This window comes from Ctenopharyngodon idella, chromosome 2 (genome assembly GCF_019924925.1).
Source record: "Ctenopharyngodon idella isolate HZGC_01 chromosome 2, HZGC01, whole genome shotgun sequence".
In the NCBI taxonomy this organism is placed as follows: Eukaryota; Metazoa; Chordata; class Actinopteri; order Cypriniformes; family Xenocyprididae; genus Ctenopharyngodon; species Ctenopharyngodon idella.
In genome coordinates, this window is record NC_067221.1 from 5,164,982 (window position 1) to 5,186,125 (window position 21,144).

Below are 21,144 nucleotides of genomic sequence, written 5' to 3' on the forward strand. Positions count from 1 at the left end.
CGATAAACGTGAGAGGTTATTTCACCCAAATGAGCGTCATTAACATTTAAACGCCGCAAATTATAGAGAGCGTTTCCTCAGCTTTTCATCGGATGATTTTTGGGACAGTGTGAATCCTGCATTATTCAAAAATCATTGACATTCACAGAGAAAAAAAAAACCTAGCGGGGATGAGCATATGTTGTCTTCCGCTACCTATGTTCGCCATCTCGGGTACTGTGGCGCTGTAGGGTCCGTCCTCGAAAACAGGTGGGTTGTCGTTGATATCTTGCACTCTAATGATGAACTGGGAGGAGGGCTCCAGGGCACGCTCCGTCTGACTGTCTGTTGCCGTGGCAATCAGCCGGTATTCGTCCTTCTCCTCCCGGTCCAAGGGCTTGGTTACGTGGATGTTGCCCGTCTTCTCGTCAATCACGAACACTGACCCCGCCCCCTCACCCCGCAGCACGTACTTAGTGCGTCCATCACCTCTGTCCATGTCAGTGTGAAGCTGATGAGGAGAAAAAGAGAGGGAAAGGATGAGACAGTGTTCAGAAGGACAAATATATAGTATACTGAGGTGAAAACACTACTGATTTTATAAAAACATACATTTGTGTCAAGCAAAAACAGTCAAATAGATGATTAATCTTGAAATATAGATGCCACTGTGATGGGTGAAGACTTCGGGGGCTCGTTCGCAGACAGTACAGATGGGCGGTAATGATCACACAGCCTTGCGTGAAGCGCTCGTACTCGAGGCATTGATTGCGGGTGGAGTCTGGTTACCGGATCAGCAGCAGTCTACGGCTAAGGAGCCTTCATGCAGTGGGCTGCAAAGGGAGCGCGTGACGCTCAGAAAGAAGAGTGTGGAGAACGCATCAGCATTCATCCTCATTACCGCTTCTACGTGGCCAGAATACGGCTGCTTAAAAAGACCCCATAACAGCACAACTTCTACAAAAAGTGCCACACAGCAAGTTTGGAAGACAAATGGGAGCGTGTCCTATGTTTGCAGGCATTCGAGTGTGGAAAGAGCTGAGTACGTTCCCTCAATGGAATCAAAATGGAGATTTTTTGGAATCAGAATATTCATTGGCTTTTTCAGATTGAATTTTAAGACAAGACATGTGGTTGTGTAGATGTTAAATCCCCAAAGAACGTCCTGAAACTCTGTGGGCAGTGATGAGGAAAACTCTAAGAAACAACATTCTGCTCGCTGATACACACATTTTTGTGTACAATATCCAGTTGGCAGGCGATAAAGCAGTTTTTCCATGTCAAGGGGTGTTCACATTGAAGTCTCCAGGTCTCTGTACTGTTGGTTGCTAGTAGGCGTTCAGCTAGTTGTATCAGGCAGAGTTCCTCAGTATGTTCATATGTAGTTTAAAAGTTCAACTTCAATCAGATTAAAGCAATCCTTTTTCTTTTTAAAGGGGACCTATAATGCCCCTTTTCACAAGTCTCTGGTGTCCCCAGAATGTGTCTGTGAAGTTTCAGCTCAAAATACCCCACAGATCATTCATTATAGCTTGTCAAATTTGCCCCTATTTGGGTGTGAGCAAAAACACGTCGTTTTTGTGCGTCCCTTTAAATGCAAATGAGCTGCTGCTCCCGGCCCCTTTTCCAGGACAGGGCGGAGCTTTAACAGCTCGTGCTTCGATTGCTCAACAACAACAAAGCTGGAGAATCTCACGCAGCCAAAATGAGAATTGTCAGTAATGGTGTTCAGCCTTACATTGTTCAAACCGGAGTCGACACTGATGGAGAGACTCAGGAAGAAGTTACAACTTTTAGAATGAAACTGGACGTTTCTGAATGGTTAGTGGATAAATTTATGTAGTTGCTGTGGAGTTGATTCAACTCATCGACTAGCATGTGCTGTCATGTTAATCTTTTGTGCAAATCCAGCGTTGAACTCTTACGTAAGAGTAGGGGGAAATCTGGAACTGCTCATTCAGAGAGACTGTTTATGATTTATGAGGATTATAAAAAAGGAGTGGGTGGATTTTTACTATTATAGACTGGATGTTTACAAACACTGTGGACACATATCGGCATTTAAACACCTTATAAAAATGAATTTAGCATAACAGGTCCTCTTTAAAATGTCATGTAAAAGTTTTAGATAGAATGAAATTAGATAGAATCTGATTTTTGCAAAGTTGGACTAACAGACCATCATCCAGCCTTTATAATAAAAAATAATACATATTTTTATTAAATAATTTAAATATTTTCTGAAGGCCAGTCACAATAAATACATAAAAAATATATAGACCTTTTCTATGTATTTTCCAATACTACCGCTCAAAGCATTTTATATTTTATTTTTGGAGAGGAGACAGTGTGAAGTAGCAAATTATATGTGGATGATTAGGAGGCCGTGATGGAGTGAGGCCAGGGCGCAGGGGTTACATACCTACTGTTTTCAAAAAGCACCCTGGGATTTTAATGACCATCAACAGTCAAGACCTTGGTTTAGACCCTGTTCACACCTGGTATTAAATCAGTTTTGGGTCAACCAATCACATGTGGTCAGCCAAGACAAATCACTGTTTAGATCTGATAGTATGCATCTCAAATGAGTCTCGTGTGGCCACTTGTGATCAAATTTTTAGGGGAGGGTCTCAGGACTATATACATCACTATGTATACTACATATTTGCAGGTGCAAAACGAGGCACATTATTGATTATTGCATAAAAATGTAATCCTACCGCAAACATGATGTTTTGAATCGAATGCTCATTTGTTATTTTAGCTCCTATTTAAAGTAATTTTTTTCTGTGTAATTTAATGCTGATGCCATGCAAATTAAAGACATTCCACACAGTCTTGTGCATGTATATGCAACGTTATCTCTTAGTAATCACACATATGAGATCCGCCTACATCACGCGTGACCTTTCCAACGTGATTAAGTAATGCGTGGCGCATCGCAGAGCAGTGCAAGATGAGCATTTTTGGGTAAAAAGTATATAATTTTTTTTTTTTTAGAAAATGATAAGACCCTTTTGTTAGATAAGACTCTTATTCCTCGTCTGGGATCGTGTAGAGCTCTTTGAAGCTGCACTGAAACTGACATTTGGACTTTTAACCCGTTAGTAACTGTTGAAGTCCACTATATGGAGAAAAATCCTGCAATGTTTTCCTCAAAAACCTTCATTTCTTTTCGACTGAAGAAAGAAAGACATAAACATCTTGGATGACATGGGGGTGAGTAAATTATCAGGAAATTTTAATTCTGAAGTGAACTAATCCTTTAAGTTTAGGGAAGAGGTGGGATTAAAGACCTTGGGTGGCACTTTTTGTCATTGAGATGACTTGGGAAATTGTCCCAATCAACCTGAATTCACCCTATATAGTAGTAAAATGTAAAGCTAATTATATCAAAAAATATTAGATGCTGTCAGTATGTCCATATTACGCTTTCCAGAATATATCCAAATGTACAAAATTGTACATGTAAATGTTGCATTCAAATTCCTATGAATATTAATGAGATGAGGCTGGTACATATGCACAGGATGGATATTTTTAACGCAAGTGTTTTTTTTTCTTACTAAGCCCCAAAAGGTTTTGGACCCACACTTGTATTTAGTGCAGGTCACTTGTGATTGGTTCGCTGAAACGGAGGTTAATACCAGGTGTTAGTCAGTACTTCAGCTCGAGTTGGTAACCAGTCGAGGGACATAAGTGACTGCCAGTCCAGGTGTCGAGTGTCGTTGCTAGGGAGAACCGGCAGCTACGAAGCTGTTGCTATGTTATGGCTTTGGAATTCCTGATTCCATCCATTAATTCCGCCTTGAGCTCTCGGTCAGTCAAGCCTGCCAGCAGTTTGCCGTTCCAAGCCCGGGGTTCTTAACGAAGGGCCTTAATGACCCGCCTTAACGACAGGCCTTAACGACAAGACTTAACGAGGCCCTTAATGAAGCTGCCACTATCGTTAAGGCTGGAGATGGCGGGATGATGAAAGACACGGAGAAACCCCTCTGTGTAGTCAGGGCGAATGAGAGGAGCGTGTCCCTTTGTCCCTGGCATTGACCTGATCGACGTGACCTCCGCCAGCACTGCTTGTGATTTACACATCCAATAACACAGATGTAGTGACACGGCTCCAAACAAACACACACACAGACTCAAGGACACACACACACACACACTTCCAAGCAGATGCCTGACCACATTAGAGGCTTGAATTTAAACAGTCGCACCATTATTGGCCCTACTGAGATTTGAATATCGGTACTAAATGAGGTATAATATCTACACAGCCGAAGCGGGCTGACACCTTAATAAAGGATTTATCCGAGAGGCTGCTGATTCAAAAACAAGACATTTTAAAAAGCAACTGAATTATACATGAAACCACATCAGAAAGGTCTAATTTATGCATTGACACCCAGCTGACCATAATATGCATTCAAATTAGCCATGTAAAGACATCCTGTTTCAAGGACAGATCCTCGGCTTCCTTTGTATATATGGGCATTATCATTAGGCCTCTAAATCAACTAAATTACTTATATTATAAAGTAATGTTCTTATACTCATATAGTCAATTTCATATTTTTGCAATAGCCATAAATCAGGAACTGTGGGAAAAAATATTCAGTGTCAACCTCTAAATCACTTAAATAACTTATTCGGGTATACTCAATTTCACATTCCTGCAGCACAATAAATCATAAAACACTGGGAGAGGGGGAAAAAAATGCATTTCGCATCTGTGCATTAACCTAATGAATGTGTTTTCCTGGGCAGATTTATTTAGCGCCCCGTGAGTTGGGAGAAACAGTGTTTGAGAAAATGGCACTTCAGCCATCATGTGAAATGGGTTTTGACTGCTCTAAACAGCAATGCGGTGGCCTGGATACCGAGAGGCCATCTACACACATAACCATTACAGAAACACACACTCCGATACACACAAATCTCAGCGTGTTATGAGTTTCAATCCCCCTTTGCGACCAGGGAATCTTATCAAAGGCTTTAAGGCTGATGGGAGAGAATCCTCGGCTCCTTCACGTCTGAGTGAGGAAGATGAAGCTCACACGCTTCTCCTCAGAGGAGCCCGGCCTCACATGACTCGTTGGCCACGTCGAAGCATTTATATGTGAATTAAACAGGAAACACTTTACAATAAGGTCTCGTTTGTTAACATTAGTTAATGCAGCTAACTAACATGAACTAACAATGACAAATATATTCTCACAGCATTTATATCTTTCTTAATGCTAGTTAATAAAAATGTTAATGTTGACACCTAATGCTTAATGCTTTTATTGACACCAGGCCCAGCGAACGACACGTCCTGGAATGTGCCTATTTACGTCATAGATGGGTGAAACTCCACCTCCGCAGAAGAAATCAACGCCTACTTCATCAATGCAACGTTAGCCCCGCCCACTGACGTGTTAGTGAGATGAGGAGGAGAGGAGAGTGATACATGACAAAAATAACAATGCTAGCAATATGGTTATTTATTTTCAACAATGTGAATGTCTCAGCTGAGCTTTATTTATTTATTTTTATTGTATTTCACTGTGGATTCTTTGGTAAATCAATCGCATTTCAGCGCAGGCTTTGCAAACAGACTTTTACGATATGGACTCGACAGTAACGCAACAACATGTGAGTAACTGTGTTAATTCTAATGCCTGATCTGATATTGATGATTTATGTACAGTCAGATGTTCGTTGTCTATGTGTCAGTAAATCGAACCCGTGTTTCTCTTAGTAGGATGAAAATAATCTATTATTATTATTTTAGTGTTTGTATGACACTGTGTGCACCTTCTATATATTAGTATTGCCCTGCTTGTGATGAGCTTTGATTCATCATGTGACTCATCACCATTGTGTTTGGTGGTTGTCAGTATATTATAAAGGTACAAAACAGATATTAGTTCTTCAGTAGGTTGGTAAATTAACATTATATCAGTTAATGAGATATGGTATTTATGGTAATCCGTAAAACTTAAAACGTTGCTACCGTATTTTTTATTGTACATTTCTGGCAACCACAGCTGCAGTTTTTTTTTACCGTAAATTTAACAGATTTTTTATTTATTTTTTTTTCAGTGAATGAACAAACAAACAGATTTAAATAACATAGATATTATTGTGTACAATCAAGTAAAATACTTTCAAAATGTAATCTGACTACATTAAATGTTACACCTATCGCTGCCCGTGATGAAGAATGCTGTCACTATTGAAAGATCTGCTGAAGTAGCTTCATAACGACTTCCGATTAACGGCTTCAGGGCATATCTCACAAAACAAGTCAAATGACAAACCCAGACAATCTATTACACATCTATGTTATTTCTGATCTGGCACAGTGACAGGTCTCTCTCCTGCAGGTGCAGTGTGGGAGAATTCCAAATCGGGATGACCTTGCTTGGCCAACTCTCCACTCTTGGCCCTGCTGCATGACTAAGAGCAGGCGTGACTGTGTCTTCTCACCCAGACTGACCTTCCATCTGTCTGGCCCCCAGCTAGAACCGACCTCGCATCCCTCACTGGATCTCCTCTGCCAGGCGGCTCCGCACCTGCAGCCCGAAGGCCCAGCTGAGAGTCTACGACTGTGGGGCCGACACAGAGCCTTAGCGGCGCCCTTATCTATCCACTGACACATAATTAACATCAGCCCTGCCAGCCAGCATTATTAAAGCTGTTTACCCTGCATGCCGTAGGCTGACACCGTAACACCAAAGTGCCTAGTCTGGCTGAACATCTGACGCATATGGCACACTTAACAGGGAACACTTCAGGGTTTTCAAAGTAGCCATCTGATTTGTTGAATTCTACAGGATTTCTGGGAGACGTGTTTGTCGCGTTCTTTAACGGTCCGCCTGGAAACAAAGCCGTCTTGACGGCAAAGCCCCTCAGGAAAGAAAAAAAACATCGTGTTTACAACTGTGACAATGAGTGCTTATCAGGATCAACTAAACTTTGGATTTTCAAAAGTATGTGAATTATGTAAAGTTAGACTCTTTAAAATACGTCCAAGAGTTTTACATGCCGGTCTGTTATTGTGAGGACATCGACGTTACGTTTTCACACCCCTAAACCAGCCACTGTAGCTAGTTACTAGCCACTCAGCATTTTCACTGGCCACAATTTTGACATCGATACCATGGGGGAAAACTGTCATATAGATATTTTTAATATTATCTCAAAATTTGGCAGCAGGTTTATTAGGGTGCTGTCACTTAGGCTACGTTCACACTGCAGGTAAATGTGGCCCAAATCTGATTTTTTGCCCACATCATATCTGTTTTCTCTATGACAGTGTGAACATTACAAACCACATGGAATCTGATCTTTTCAATTCCAATTTATGCCATGTCCATATGTGGTAATAATTCCGGTACAGGTCAGATGTTTTGTAATGCGACCGCAGTATGAACAGTCATATCAGGATTCATGTGATTTTTATGTCACTCGAGATCAACATTCGTCACGACTCTGCGCATGGGAGTCTATTCAAAGATTTTACATACCCAACATTATCAAGACAGCTGTGAAATTAGTCAGTAGAAGGGCAGTGATGTGTCAGAACTCGTAAGTATTACAGAGACAGTTCTATAATACAAGCAAAACATGAGGACTCGTATCATAAAAGTTTCAAAACTCAGCTCTCTTTTGTTTTTATTTTTTATATTGCCTGCGCATAATTTAGCTGGCTTCCGCGGCAGATCACACTATAAATAAATGCATAATCGCTTACTTTAATTGCCCTCCATGTTTACTCTCATATGACAGAGCGCTGTGTTTGTTGCCAAGACCACGATTTTCCCGCAGAATTGGGTTACTTTTTCACTGTTGCCGCAGGTTGTTTTGCAACTCCGTGGGTTGAAACGACCGCACTAACGTGATATTTAACCCCCGGAACGCGATTTTTACTAGTTTTGGACTAGTTTTGATAGTTTTGATAGCAATAGAGTGGATTTTATGGTACAAAACCTGGCAACCCCGTTTGTGTCATTCTTTTGCGCATGCAGGTCAGTTCAGAACCATGATCTGTCCACACTGGAAATCTGATATTGGCCACATTTAAAACAACAATGTGAACAGCTATACAAAAAAAATTGGAATTGAGCATTAAGGCTCGCAGTGTGAACATAGCCTTTAAGACCTGACGCACCACATGCGTTTTCTTTCTCAACTGTTTACGTTCACTTAAAACATAACTGACTGTGTTTACGTGAATACTCGCCAAGACAGGCATTTTGACATTATTTTGTGTGTATTTGACTTCTTAAGCACAATAAGCAGTGAAAAAGAACTCAGTTTAGTACTGAGAGGCTTTATGTGTGCACACTTTGGATTCACAAAATCTGCAGAAATGAGTAAAATTATGCACAATACGCACAATCCCACGCCGAAATTCAAGCCCTGTAACACCAACAATATTCGCCCGGAGCAAATGAAACGAGTGAGTGAGGGGAGGAGGGTTTGTGTGTCGACTCGTTTGCGGAGAGCTATATTGTGCGGAAAATGAGTATTGGAAGCGTTTCAGATATTTCAGTATCGATATGTATCGAAATATTTTTGAAAACACTACATTGCACTTAGTTTATTATTTCAGATGCCTTTTTAAAAAAGTACAATTGAAAAATGTATTTATTATATATAAAATTCAACCAGCCAAAGTGGCTAGTAGGAGTGACTGCATTACACGCCACCACTGCTAAAAATACACCCGCATTTGGTGGGTTGGCGGAAGAACTGTGATTGGTTGCTTTACATGTCAGTCAGACGGCCTCTGGGCGGTCCTTGGCCAATGAAAGCGGTTATGGAGTCCAGACTTCCTACCGTCAGTCTGACTACAAAGTGACTCCTCTGAAGTGCAGCACTGTGGACTACAGAACAAGGTTTGGTTCTTCTATGGGGCTTTGCTCAGTCTGATTTGAAACAGTCATGTCAGCACTGCGAGAACTAGGTGAGAATGGTGTCTTGCAGTTGATTTCACAAGTTGAGTTGAGGCGCGGTTACAGGTCAGTGGAGTCACACCGCGGCCCACACTCTTACACTAATGCCCCTAGCAAGTTAGTAGGGGTGCCGAGGATAGTTACTGGTGCTGAGTCTGAGAAAAGAGGTGTTGTTTTTGTCTGTGTTGTTTTTGTCGAAACTGATGTAATGCCATCTGACTCAGCTTGGCCCAACACCCGACAACGTCCATCACTCAAATGCCCACGTTTGACGGTCACATGAGAAGTTGCTTTACATCATCAGTGAGTATTTTTCAAATTTGCTGCTGTTGTTCAGCCTCCTTCATGCATCATTTATGATCAAAACCATCTTTATTTGGCACAAGTTTATGCAAATAAAAGTGGTTATTAGCATAATCAGCTGAAATATGAAGAAAAATCGCATGGTTGTTTTTATGAATAGTGTTTAACTTTAATGGGTTGGCTTTGAGGCTGACACTATATATTTTATCTTTATTTACTTTAATATTTTAAACAGGGGAGCATGTAGGCAGGAAAAGGCCACCAATATTGATGCAAATCATTTCTGCGCATTTAAAGGGCAGTTTGCTCACTTCTGTGCCACTTTCTGACAGTGCCAAGATGAGCAACCCTGTGCCAAAAACTATACATCACTGAATAGCAAAAGACAGAGCTTCTTTTTTTAATTGTTCTGAGCATGACTTTGAGTAGGCTGTATGAATAAAAGTACAAACAATACTAACTTGGCGCTTTTCCAAAACACTTTGCATAAAAAGTGCCATGCAGTTCAAAAATAGCAAGCGTTGGTCTCTCTGGAGAAACGTTAAGCGTGTTTATTAACCATTAGGGTGCAGTCCATTTCAAAGTGTTGGTCATCTCTATGCCTTATTCCCTGTAAAGGAGAAAACCCTTTGAAGTAGTTACTCTTCAAGGGGTTCACCGGGAACAGGGATCACAATTTGCAGTGGTCTGGAATATACATCTAACATCTCCTGAGGGAGAAGGGAGGCAATGTATCACTATGTTGTTTATTAATCTCAAAGATCAGCAAATTCCATGATTAAATAGCCTTAGCATAGATTTAAATATATATCAGATTGCAGACTTTCAAATAGTTGTTCAAATATTGTCCTATCCTAACAAACCATACATCAATGGAAAGCTTATTTATTCAGCTTTCAGATGATGTATAAATCTCAATTTCAAAAATTGACCCTTATGACTGGTTTTGTGGTTTATGGTCACATTTTTTAAATTTAAAATATCTCCCTACTCTTTCTGCAAAGACAAGTGACTGTCTTTATGAATTGAATCATTCATACAAATGATTCATTCAAAAACACTGATTAATTTGGAAACAAAGCCTAGAGTAATTGAATCACTCACTTAAGTGATTCATTCAATAAACACTGATAAATCACTGAAGTTACTGAATCAGTCAATTATTTGTTCAAAAAACACATTTCATGCATTAATTTGATTAAATGTTGAATTGATTGACAGCCCTAAAATAAACATTTAACAGCTCAAGACCTGTTCTGACTCTAATGGCTTCACACTAAACATTGATGATGTGCCTTAGCAGTTCACAGGCTGTTAGATGCACATCTGAAAAATACACTGCACCTTCGTATATTCATGTTTTAACAGTATAGGGCACAGGTCAATTCCCCTCCCCTAAAGCTTCACCCTATTCAATAATATCTCTTCATCTCTCTCTCTCTCTCTCTCTCTCAGGGGCAGCGGCCATGGTTAAGTAGAGCGCACGGCCAGCCTCAGCTGAGAGGATTCAGAATAAATATTAGCTCAAGGTCATGCACTGTATTCACACTGGACTATGCATAATCATGAGTTAACCCTCCGCATGACCATCCCCTGTCTGAGCATGAGCAAAGCCTTACAGTCCTCCAGCTGCACATCACTGACAGTGAACTACCTCTAAAAAGAGCCTTTATACAAGCCAGACATATGAGAACCTTATATCATTTCTTCACTGTCGAAACTTGCCCTTACCACACTCTAAAAAATGCTGGGTTAAAAACAACCCAAGTTGGGTTAAATATGGACAAACTCAGCAATTGGGTTGTTTTGACCTGGTGGTTGGGTTAAATGTGCTATTGTTTAAAAATTACTATATGGTTGGCTTAAAACAAACCCAAAATAGGTTGGAAATGAAAAATCAGACACATAATTACTAGAGGCAACAATCATAATCAAAAGGTGAACATTTATTAATAAGCAATTTTGGGTTCATTTTAGGCCAGCAATATAGTAATTTTTAAATAATAGTTGGGTTAAATAAAACTATCCAGCAGGTTGGGTCAAACATTTAACCCAACCAATGGGTCAAAACAACCCAATCACTGGCTTTGACCATATTTAACCCAACTTTTTTTAAGCATTTTTTAGAGTGCAGGGTTTCCCAACCTGTGGGTCACCACATATATTTGATTTTAGGGGAACTGATTATGATTTTCTCTGAACCAAGCAATTTGCCACACAGACACAAAATAAACACAGAGTGAAAACTTTAAGAAAGGCACTAGTGTTTTTAATGGCGAAATAATGCTGAAATAAAATAAAATATAAACAAATTAGACAAAACTAGTTGAATTAGTTGAAAAAAAAAAAAGCTCAACTTTGAAATACTCATCTCGCAATACATGTTGGGGCCAAAAAAAACTCCTTGTTTCTTGTGAAAAATCCTCAGCATTCAGTGAAATAGGTGCAATCAAAAGAAAGACACGCAACATATTGAAAATGTGCAGTGATATTCATATGCCAATCACTAAAATCACTCCGGATGTATCTGAAGAAATGTAGGCGCAAGATGAAATAGCAGGTAATTTGGTCCATTTATATTACCTGTTCACAGATGCATGAGGATAGGGGCTTGTGAAACATATCATTTGTGAAATAATTGAATGAATAAATAAATAAATAAAAGTTTTCTTTTGTTAGAAAAAGGTTGGGAAACACTGATCTAGACTGTCACAGTAGATGAAATATAAACTACTCACACCATATCCTAAACTAGAGCAATGCAGCAAGTATATTGTCCGTCCGATTCAAACTGCTGCACGATGTGACACAATCACTATGGAGCATCAAGTTTAACCTGACTAATTTCATGCACCGTATGAATTACATGACTCAAAATGCAGTATTTCATGATAAAATGCTGTTACACCATAATGTGTTTCATACACAGAATGACAAAAGCCAGCTGCATTTTGTCAGTGGAACCTCTTCGTTTATTCTGTCATTTGACTGTCATTTGACGTTTTTAAAAAAGTTAATTCACTGATATGTGTGTAAATGGATTGAACTTATGTAAAGTCTGTGCATGAAATGACTGTCTGGTTCAGAATTTTGTGTCTGAAATGAATAGAGGATTTTACATTTGACGGAAGGCAACTGGCTTTTGTGTTTCTGTCCATGAAATGCAAAAATAGATGAGAAAGATATATTTTTTTAAGATTATAATTGTCTTTACTGTCACGTTTGATCAATTTAATGCATCCTTTTTGAATAAAATGTAAAAAAAAAAAAAAAAAAAACTTTTAAAAGGCACTTTATGTGGAGAGGAATTTTGGACCAATGAGATTTCACAGTGGGCGGGGTTACTAAGCACAACCCCACAGAAATAGAAATAAAGCAATCGTCAGAATATCCTGTTGCTCACTGCAGTCACGACTGGTGAAGGAAAAACTCCACAAAGATTTACATGCAAGAGAACGCTTTTACCGCTTGTCACGTTATTGCATCACGTTACGCAAGCTGTTTCTCTGTTGCGAGAGAGAATAACAGTCAAAGTTATTCAGGAATCAGAAAATATCACAATGCCATGTGATAGCACCACTTGTTAGAGAAATGAAAATAAGTTCACGTTTACATGCGATGAAAGCATGGGTAAGGGGAGAAAAAAGCACGAAAAGAGCTTGTGTGTGGCATTATCTTGATTTGAAAGATACACAGGGAGAGGCAGGGAATAGAATAAAGAGAGAGGAGAGAAGAGAATGGCTTAGACATGTTCTCTTTGAATTTCACTTATAATAGACTCTCCAGATCCTCCCCCTTCCCCCTCTCCTCTACTTCTCCCACTCTCAGAACAGAAACACGTTTGAATTTCTTCTCCACAGGGGTTTATAATAAAATGCTATTTAACCACGCTCTCTCTCTCTCTCTCTCATTCGCTCTTTCTTAGCCCTCCTTCTCTCTTGCATCCTACTCTCTCCTTGTTTGCTGTGCTTTTTAAAAATATATATTATTTTCCAAGGATCCCTCTCACTGGATTTCAAGGTCATGAGCACTCAAAATCCGAGGTTTAAAATCTAATTTAAAGGAACAGTTCACCCAAAATGACTATTCTATCACGTAACCTGTCTCACCTTCATGTCGTTTCAAACCTGAATGACTTTCTCTCATTTGTGGAACACAAAGAAGATATTCTGTACTGTTTTTGTCCGTACTATGAAAGTCAATGGGGTCCGAAACCTTGTACAGAGAAAAAAAAAGTCTTCTCTTCAAAATATCTTCTTTTGAGTTCCAGAGAAGATGAAACATAAGAGGTCATTCACACCATTGATTTCTATGTAAACCTGCAGTAGCATTCATGTTTAACCGTTGCACTCACATCTTACATAATTCGTAGCGTCTCGCTCATGACATGCCGTCTACAAATGTAACGTTCTACTGCTTAAAGGGATAGTTCATGCAAAAAGGAAAGTTATCCTATGATTTACTCACCCTCAAGCCATCCTAGGTGTATATGACTTTTTTCTTTCAGACAAACACAATCTGAGTTATATTAAAAAAATATATATTTATAATGCGAGTGAATGAGGGGTGTGATTTTGAAGCCCAAAAAAGTGCATCCATCCATCATTAAAGTAATCCATACAACTTCAGGGGGTTAATGAAGGCCTTCTGAAGCGAAGTGATGCATTTTTTAAAGAAAAATATCCATATTTAAAACTTTATAAACTAAAATAATAGCTTCCTTACGTAAGTCGACTTGCACCAAAAGAGTAATCCTCTGACGCGATGTATGACGCAGGATGTAGGAGTATCATAAGTTTAGGCGCCTCTCACAGTTCAAACAAATAGGGCTGTGCAACAAACTCAAGCTCCTATTCTCTTGTATCAAAATTTTCTGATCTTTCTCTATAAAATTTCTCTCTTTAGACTTTTAATGACCAGCGTTTTGTTTTGCTCTATTGTCTGTGCTTCCATTCGTCATTACGTCATGCGTCGGGTCAGGGGTTACTCTTTTGGCGTAAGTCGAAGCTGGTTATTATAGTTTATAAAGTTATAAATATGGATATTTTTCTTACAAAAACCCAATACTTCGCTTCAGAAGGCCTTTATTAACCCCCTGGAGCCGTATGGATTACTTTTATGATGGATGGATGCACTTTTTTGGACTTCAAAATCTCGCCCCCCATTCTCAACCATTATAAAGCTTGGAAGAGCCAGAATGTTTTTTAATATAACTCTGATTGTGTTTGTCTGAAAGAAGATATACACCTAGGATGGCTTGAGGGTGAGTAAATTATGGGACAATTTTCATTTTTGGGTGAACTAATCCTTTAAGTTAAAAGAAGTGAACAAAACTGAACTGAACAAAAACAAAGCATCTTAAGAACTTGTTTTTTTTTTTTGTTTTTTTTTCCCATTCCAATTTTTTCAATGCAAAAACACATTCTCTGTGATTAGTCCCTTGGAACGACAAAGGTGAATAAATGAATTTTTTATTTTTGGGTGAACTATCACATTAAACTGGAACATTTTAGTATTTTAAAGAGCATGCTATGATGTAAAATTAATAATAAATCCTTAAGATTCTGCACTATTGACAGGTCACTAAATAAATTTGTGACACTGACCATGTCCAACTCCTTTGTACAGACAATCAGAAGTTTTTGCTTCCAAGAAGACCAAGATGCTCTTTGAGTTGTTCTCAAATAACACTGAAGAACATGATCATCAGGTTTGACAAACTTGTGTCATTCATTCAGCTCGAATGCCTGAGAGAGAGACAAAACCAAACACTGAGACATTCTGAAAAAGCAACTTTTCACTATTATCATGCTGATAATTTCCACTAATGATTTCAGACTTCTGGACCCCACTGTTTGTGTTTTCGGCGTTGACCCCCTCTTCCCCTCTTGCGTGCATTTCCAGCTCATTTGCTCCGCGGCATTAACCTTCCGACATTTTCTCATTCCTAACCCATCTCCCTGACCATCCGTCATCTCCGCCGCCCACCCCATCGCTCACCTCGGCATCTCAGCATCATTCCCGCATCTTCCTTTATCATTTACCTGTGTGCCCCTCCTTTTCTTCTCTCCCTCTTTTCCTGTCAGTCTCTTTCTCTCTCTCTAATTGCTCTCTCTCTCCTGCTGAGCTCCAGCCCGGAGGCTAAATGATTTTCACTGCAAGAGACAGAGTGAAAGAAAACACAAAGCCGTTCTGAAAAAGACATTCCGCAATTATTACTGATGATCTCTCTCGCAGCGTGTGTGTGCTGTAACTGTTGCCCCTGCGTGCACTCTTTTCGCTCGCTCTTATTCTCACTTTATTCGCATTTTTACTCATCCCCCCTCCCTTGCTTTGTAGTGATATTTAATTCTATTTGGATGTGCAGTGTTTTAGAACAGCTTGTTGGCCATGCTTTTAGGAATGAGAGTAGACAAGCCGCTTGTGTGTGTGTGTGCGTGTGTGTGTGTGTGTGGTCAGATCACACGCACTACGCCATATTGCCCCCCCAAGAGACACACCCCATTAAAATGCCAGTGACAGCCACCATCTACCCCTGCCAACACCTAACATATTCAAAACGCTCCCCGAGCACTCGAGAAATGAGAAATATAATAACCCAGTGTGCCAGAGCTGCAAATGCGTACACAGCACGAAATTTGCACATGCTCCAAGGTTACTCAATTTCACCAGCTTGGAGCTCCACGGTGGCATCCTAACCTCATCTTTTTCATCCTGAAAATGCGCAACGTGCTACAAACGTGCTCCTGTTGAATTCGGTTATAGGTTTTATTAACAGATTGTCTGAGATCTTGGTGCGTTCCAGGTGGATTCACGGAGAATCTGCGCGGATCCCTCGTGACAGCCGGGGCCCTGGAGCTTGCGGAAAGAGTGCAGGGGATCAGGCAGCTGGTTGCTGCTGCAGTGTGTCATTCCTTCGAGCAACAGCTTGAAAGGAGGGCGTATTACATTACAGGTTGCTTGTAGTACCCACCAGCACCGGAGCATACGGTAGGAACACAAGGTCTATAACACACACAAACATACTTAACATTAAGTCTTGACAAACAGGTGGCTTCTGTCCAGGGATGGACTGGGACTGAACACCGGACCATCACAACCCACCATGGATAATTTCCCACTAAACAAGTGAAGCCCCTTTTCACTTCAGAGGAAAAAATAAATTGGCGATTGTGAGATAAATCTTGAATAGAAAAAAGTAGGGCTGCACGATTATGACAAAAATCGTAATTGTCAATTATTGCCAATGCCATTGTTTGAAGCAACTGCATGTCATATTTTTATATGAAAATAAACAAGCTGAATGTCAACTACACTGGTTTGGTTTCTTCTTTAAATAAAAAAAAGTAAAACAATATGCATGGTATTATAATTTTATACTAAAACTAAACTTAAAACAAAGGGAAAAAAACCCTTAAGATAACATGTAGAAAGAAAAAAACACATCTTAAGCGCGCAGAATAATGTAAGTGGACTTTTTTTTTGTAATTGCGCCTTTGAACGTTTACGTAATTGTGGCATCTGTGATTGTAATCACGATTAGAAATTCGATTAATTGCGCAGCCCTAGAAAAAAGACAACTGTAAATCTAATAAAGCCATTATGAGATATAATTTCACAACTGTGAGAAATGACAACAGCTTTTCAGATATAAAGTCATATTATGCAATTTATATTGTGAGATATGAAGTCATAATCTTGGAAAATAATGTTGCAACGGAGAGATATAAAGTCACATTGTGAGAAGTCATATTTTGAGATATAAATTCACAACAGCACATTTTCAGACTTTCTTTCAAGTCATTATGTGATATATAAACTATTTTTTGGGAAATAAAGATGCAACTGTTAGATATAAAGTCACTTTATGCAATATAAAGTCATAATGTGAGACGTAATGCTACATTGTGCGATGTAAAGAAATATTGTGACATGTAAACTCACAATAGGGAAATAAAGTCAAAATTGTGAGAAGTTAGTCATATTATGCAATATAAAGTCATATTGTGAGATATAAATTCACAATCTTGGGAAATAAAGTCACAACTGAGAGATATAAAATCACAATATGGGATATAAACTCACAATGTGAGATATAAAGCCACATTGCGAGAAGTTGTAATATGAGATATTAATTCACAACTGTGAGATATAGCTACAGTGATGGCACATTTTCAGACATAGTCACATTATACAATATAAAGTGAAATGTGAAATGCAAACTCACAATTAAGAGATTTAAAGTTGCAACTGTGAGATATACTGTAAAGTCACATTATGCGTTATAAAGTCACATTGTGAGAAGTCACATTATGAGATATAAATTCACAACGACACATTTTCAGACATTTACGTGACAAGTCATAATGTGATATATAAACTTTCTTGGGGAAATAAAGATGCAACTGTGAGATATAAAGTGATGTTATGCAATATAAAGTCATAATGTGAGACGTAATGCTACATTGTGTGATGTAAAGAAATATTGTGACATATAAACTCACAATAGGGAAATAAAGTCACAATTGTGAGAAGTTAGTCACATTATGCAATATAAAATCATATTGTAAGATATAAACTCACAATCCTATGAAATAAAGTCACAATTGTGAGATATAAAATCACAATATGGGATATAAACTCACATTGTGAGATATAAAGCCACATTGTGAGAAGTCGTAATATGAGATATTAATTCACAACTGTGAGATATAATGGCACATTTTCAGACATAGTCACATTATACGATATAAAGTGAAATGTGAAATGCAAACGCGCAATTAAGAGATTTAAAGTCACAACCGTAAGATATAAAGCCACATTGTGAGAAGTCATATTATGAGATATAAATTCACAACGGCACATTTTCAGACATTGTCACATTACGTGACAAGTCATTATGCGTTATATAAACTAATTTTTGGGAAATAAAGTCGCAACTGTGAGATATAAAGTCACGTTATGCAGTATAAAGTCATATTGTGAGGCGTAATGCTACATTGTGCGATGTAAAGAAATATTGTGACATATAAACTCACAATCTTGGGAAATAAAGTCACAACTGAGAGATATAAGATCACAATATGGGATATAAACTCACATTGTGAGATATAAAGCCACATTGTGAGAAGTCGTAATATGAGATATTAATTCACAACTGTGAGATTTAATGGCACATTTTCAGACATAGTCACATTATGTGATATTAAGTCATGCTGTGAAATGCAAACTTGCAATTAAGAGATTTAAAGTCACAACTGTGAGATATAAGGTCACGTTATACAATATAAAGTCATATTGTAAGGCGTAATGCTACATTGTGCAATGTAAAGAAATATTGCGACATATAAACTCACAATCTTGGGAAATAAAGTCACAACTGAGAGATATAGAGATATAAGATCACAATATGGGATATAAACTCACATTGTGAGATATAAAGCCACATTGCCAGAAGTCGTAATATGAGATATTAATTCACAACTGTGAGATATAGCTACAGTAATGGCACATTTTCAGACATAGTCACATTATACAATATAAAGTAAAACGTGAAATGCAAACTCGTAATTAAGAGATTTGAAGTTGCAACTGTGAGATATAAAGTCACATTATGCGATATAAAGTCACATTGTAAGAAGTCATATTATGAGATATAAATTCACAAAGGCACATTGCGTGAAATGATTTTCAGTGTATTTAATGTCTTACATAGCCTTTTACATTGCAAAGGCAGCACAAAAATCACACAATAAATGAAGTAACACTGATACTACTGAGTGATCAGATTTTTGATAGATAGGAGACTTTGACAGATTAAAAAGTCCTATATTTGAACATAATTCTTCAATAAACAAGTAGTGTTTCGTTATGTGGTTTTACTGACTTTATTCAGCTGACCTGTACTATACGGTACTATTAATATAACACCATACCCCCACCCTCCATGTTTGGCCTCTAGCAGGTGAGGAGACTCATGGGCAGACAAATAGCAGCAGAAGAGCGATGGGGCAGCCAGCGGCAGGAAAGGAAGTATAACACCCTGCGGTCAGTCAATGAATGACGCCTGGTGGTAACATCACAGTGTGCGACAAGGTCACTTTCAAAAACCTCAACACTTGCGGTCCATCGATGATAAAACAAACTCCTAACCCTCAGTCCATGGGATTCCTCAAAACACATATGAAAACACATCCTCTTTCAAATGCATTAATCTATGTGAATGCATGAAACAGTAATGGATAACCCCAATCTAAATCAAGATCCCCACTCAGTGAGACCCAATCTGAAATATCAAAATACTACTGGAGCAAAAGGTTTCAAAAGCCACCCAACTGGAGATAGCTGAGCTGCCATGAAATTACAGAAATCAAGTGTTTGTGAGTGTTTTTAAATGGATTTCATAAAGCATTTGCAACACATTTTATGGTGTTTTGATGCACTTGCCATGAGAGGATTTGAAAATATGAAATGAAGAAAGTGAAAGATCAAAGCTCAAAATGCTGTTTAGAGATTCTCCTGGACAGAGCGTTGTTAGTGGTCTGAGGAGATTTCTGAAGACCTGAGTGAATTTGTTATTATTTAACAAATAATTATTTAGAACTAATGGCTTTGCTATCTCTCCGTTAGAGTCTCATTAGTTAATTCAGTTGGAGGAATAACATTAAAACATCACAGCTGCTTGTGTAGTTAACTTTCACTTACTGTCAGTTATCAAAGTGGGGAAAATCAGATTTAAATTTGCTTTAAAAATTGGTACTTCCCCCTAGACAGACGTCAACCTACCTATCTATCCCATTCAGAATTTATTTGAAAAAGTCTTTTAAAATCCAATTTAACAACAGATAAAATGGCAGATGGATGGATGGATGGATGGAACGATGGATTGATGGATGGATGGATGGATGGATGGATGGATGGAACGATGGATTGATGGATGGATGGATGGATGGATGGATGGATGGATGGATGGATGGATGGATGGATGGATGGAACGATGGATAGATGGATGGATGGATGGATGGATGCAACAATGGATGCAATGATGGATGGATGGACAGACGGACAGATGAAATGATGGATGGATGCAACGATGGATGGTTGGATGGATACACGGATGGATGGATGGATGGATGGAACGATGGTTAGATGCAACAATGGATGGATGGACAGATGGAATGATGGAACGATAGATAGATAGATAGATAGATAGATAGATAGATAGATAGATAGATGGACGGATGGAACAATGGACGGATGCAACAATGGATAGATGGATGGATGGATGCATGGATGGATGGATGGAACGGTGGATGGGTGGATAAATACATGGATAGATACATGGATGGATGGACGGACGCAACGATGGATGGATGGACAGACAGACAGACGGACAAATGAAATGATGGATGGATGGATGGATGGATGGATGGACAGACAGACGGACAAATGAAATGATGGATGGATGGATGGATGGATGGATGGAACAATGGATGGATGGATACACGGATGGGACGATGGATGGATGGATGGATGGAACGATAGACAGATGCAACAATGGATGGATGGATGGATGGATGGATGGATGGACAGATGCAACAATGGATGGATGGACGGACGTACGAACAGACAGAGAATGACAGACAGACAGACCTATCTATCCCACTCAGAATTTAACAGAAAAAGTCTTTTAAATTCCAATTTAATTAAATTCCAATTCAACTGAATTGCGCAAAAAAAGGATAGAATAACAGATAAAACGACAGAGGGACGGACGTATGAAAGGACAGATAGACAGATAGATAGAAACCAGATAAAGAGATGCCAAACAAGCTGCTGGCAAAACAACTGTGGAATTTTGAATCTGATTTGTAAACCACAACATTTCAAATCAAAGCCAATCAAACAAACTCAGAGG

General features: G+C 38.9%; 1 protein-coding gene across 2 annotated transcripts in view; it reads right to left on the reverse strand.

The window, feature by feature from the left end:
* Nucleotides 1-21,144, reverse strand: part of LOC127502098 (uncharacterized) — a 176,448-nt gene that overhangs the window by 69,018 nt on the left and 86,286 nt on the right. For both annotated transcript variants that reach the window (XM_051874656.1, XM_051874664.1), the window contains one exon: nt 196-490. In XM_051874656.1, coding sequence (XP_051730616.1) covers nt 196-490 — 295 coding nt within the window. The remainder of the gene's footprint in view (nt 1-195; nt 491-21,144) is intronic.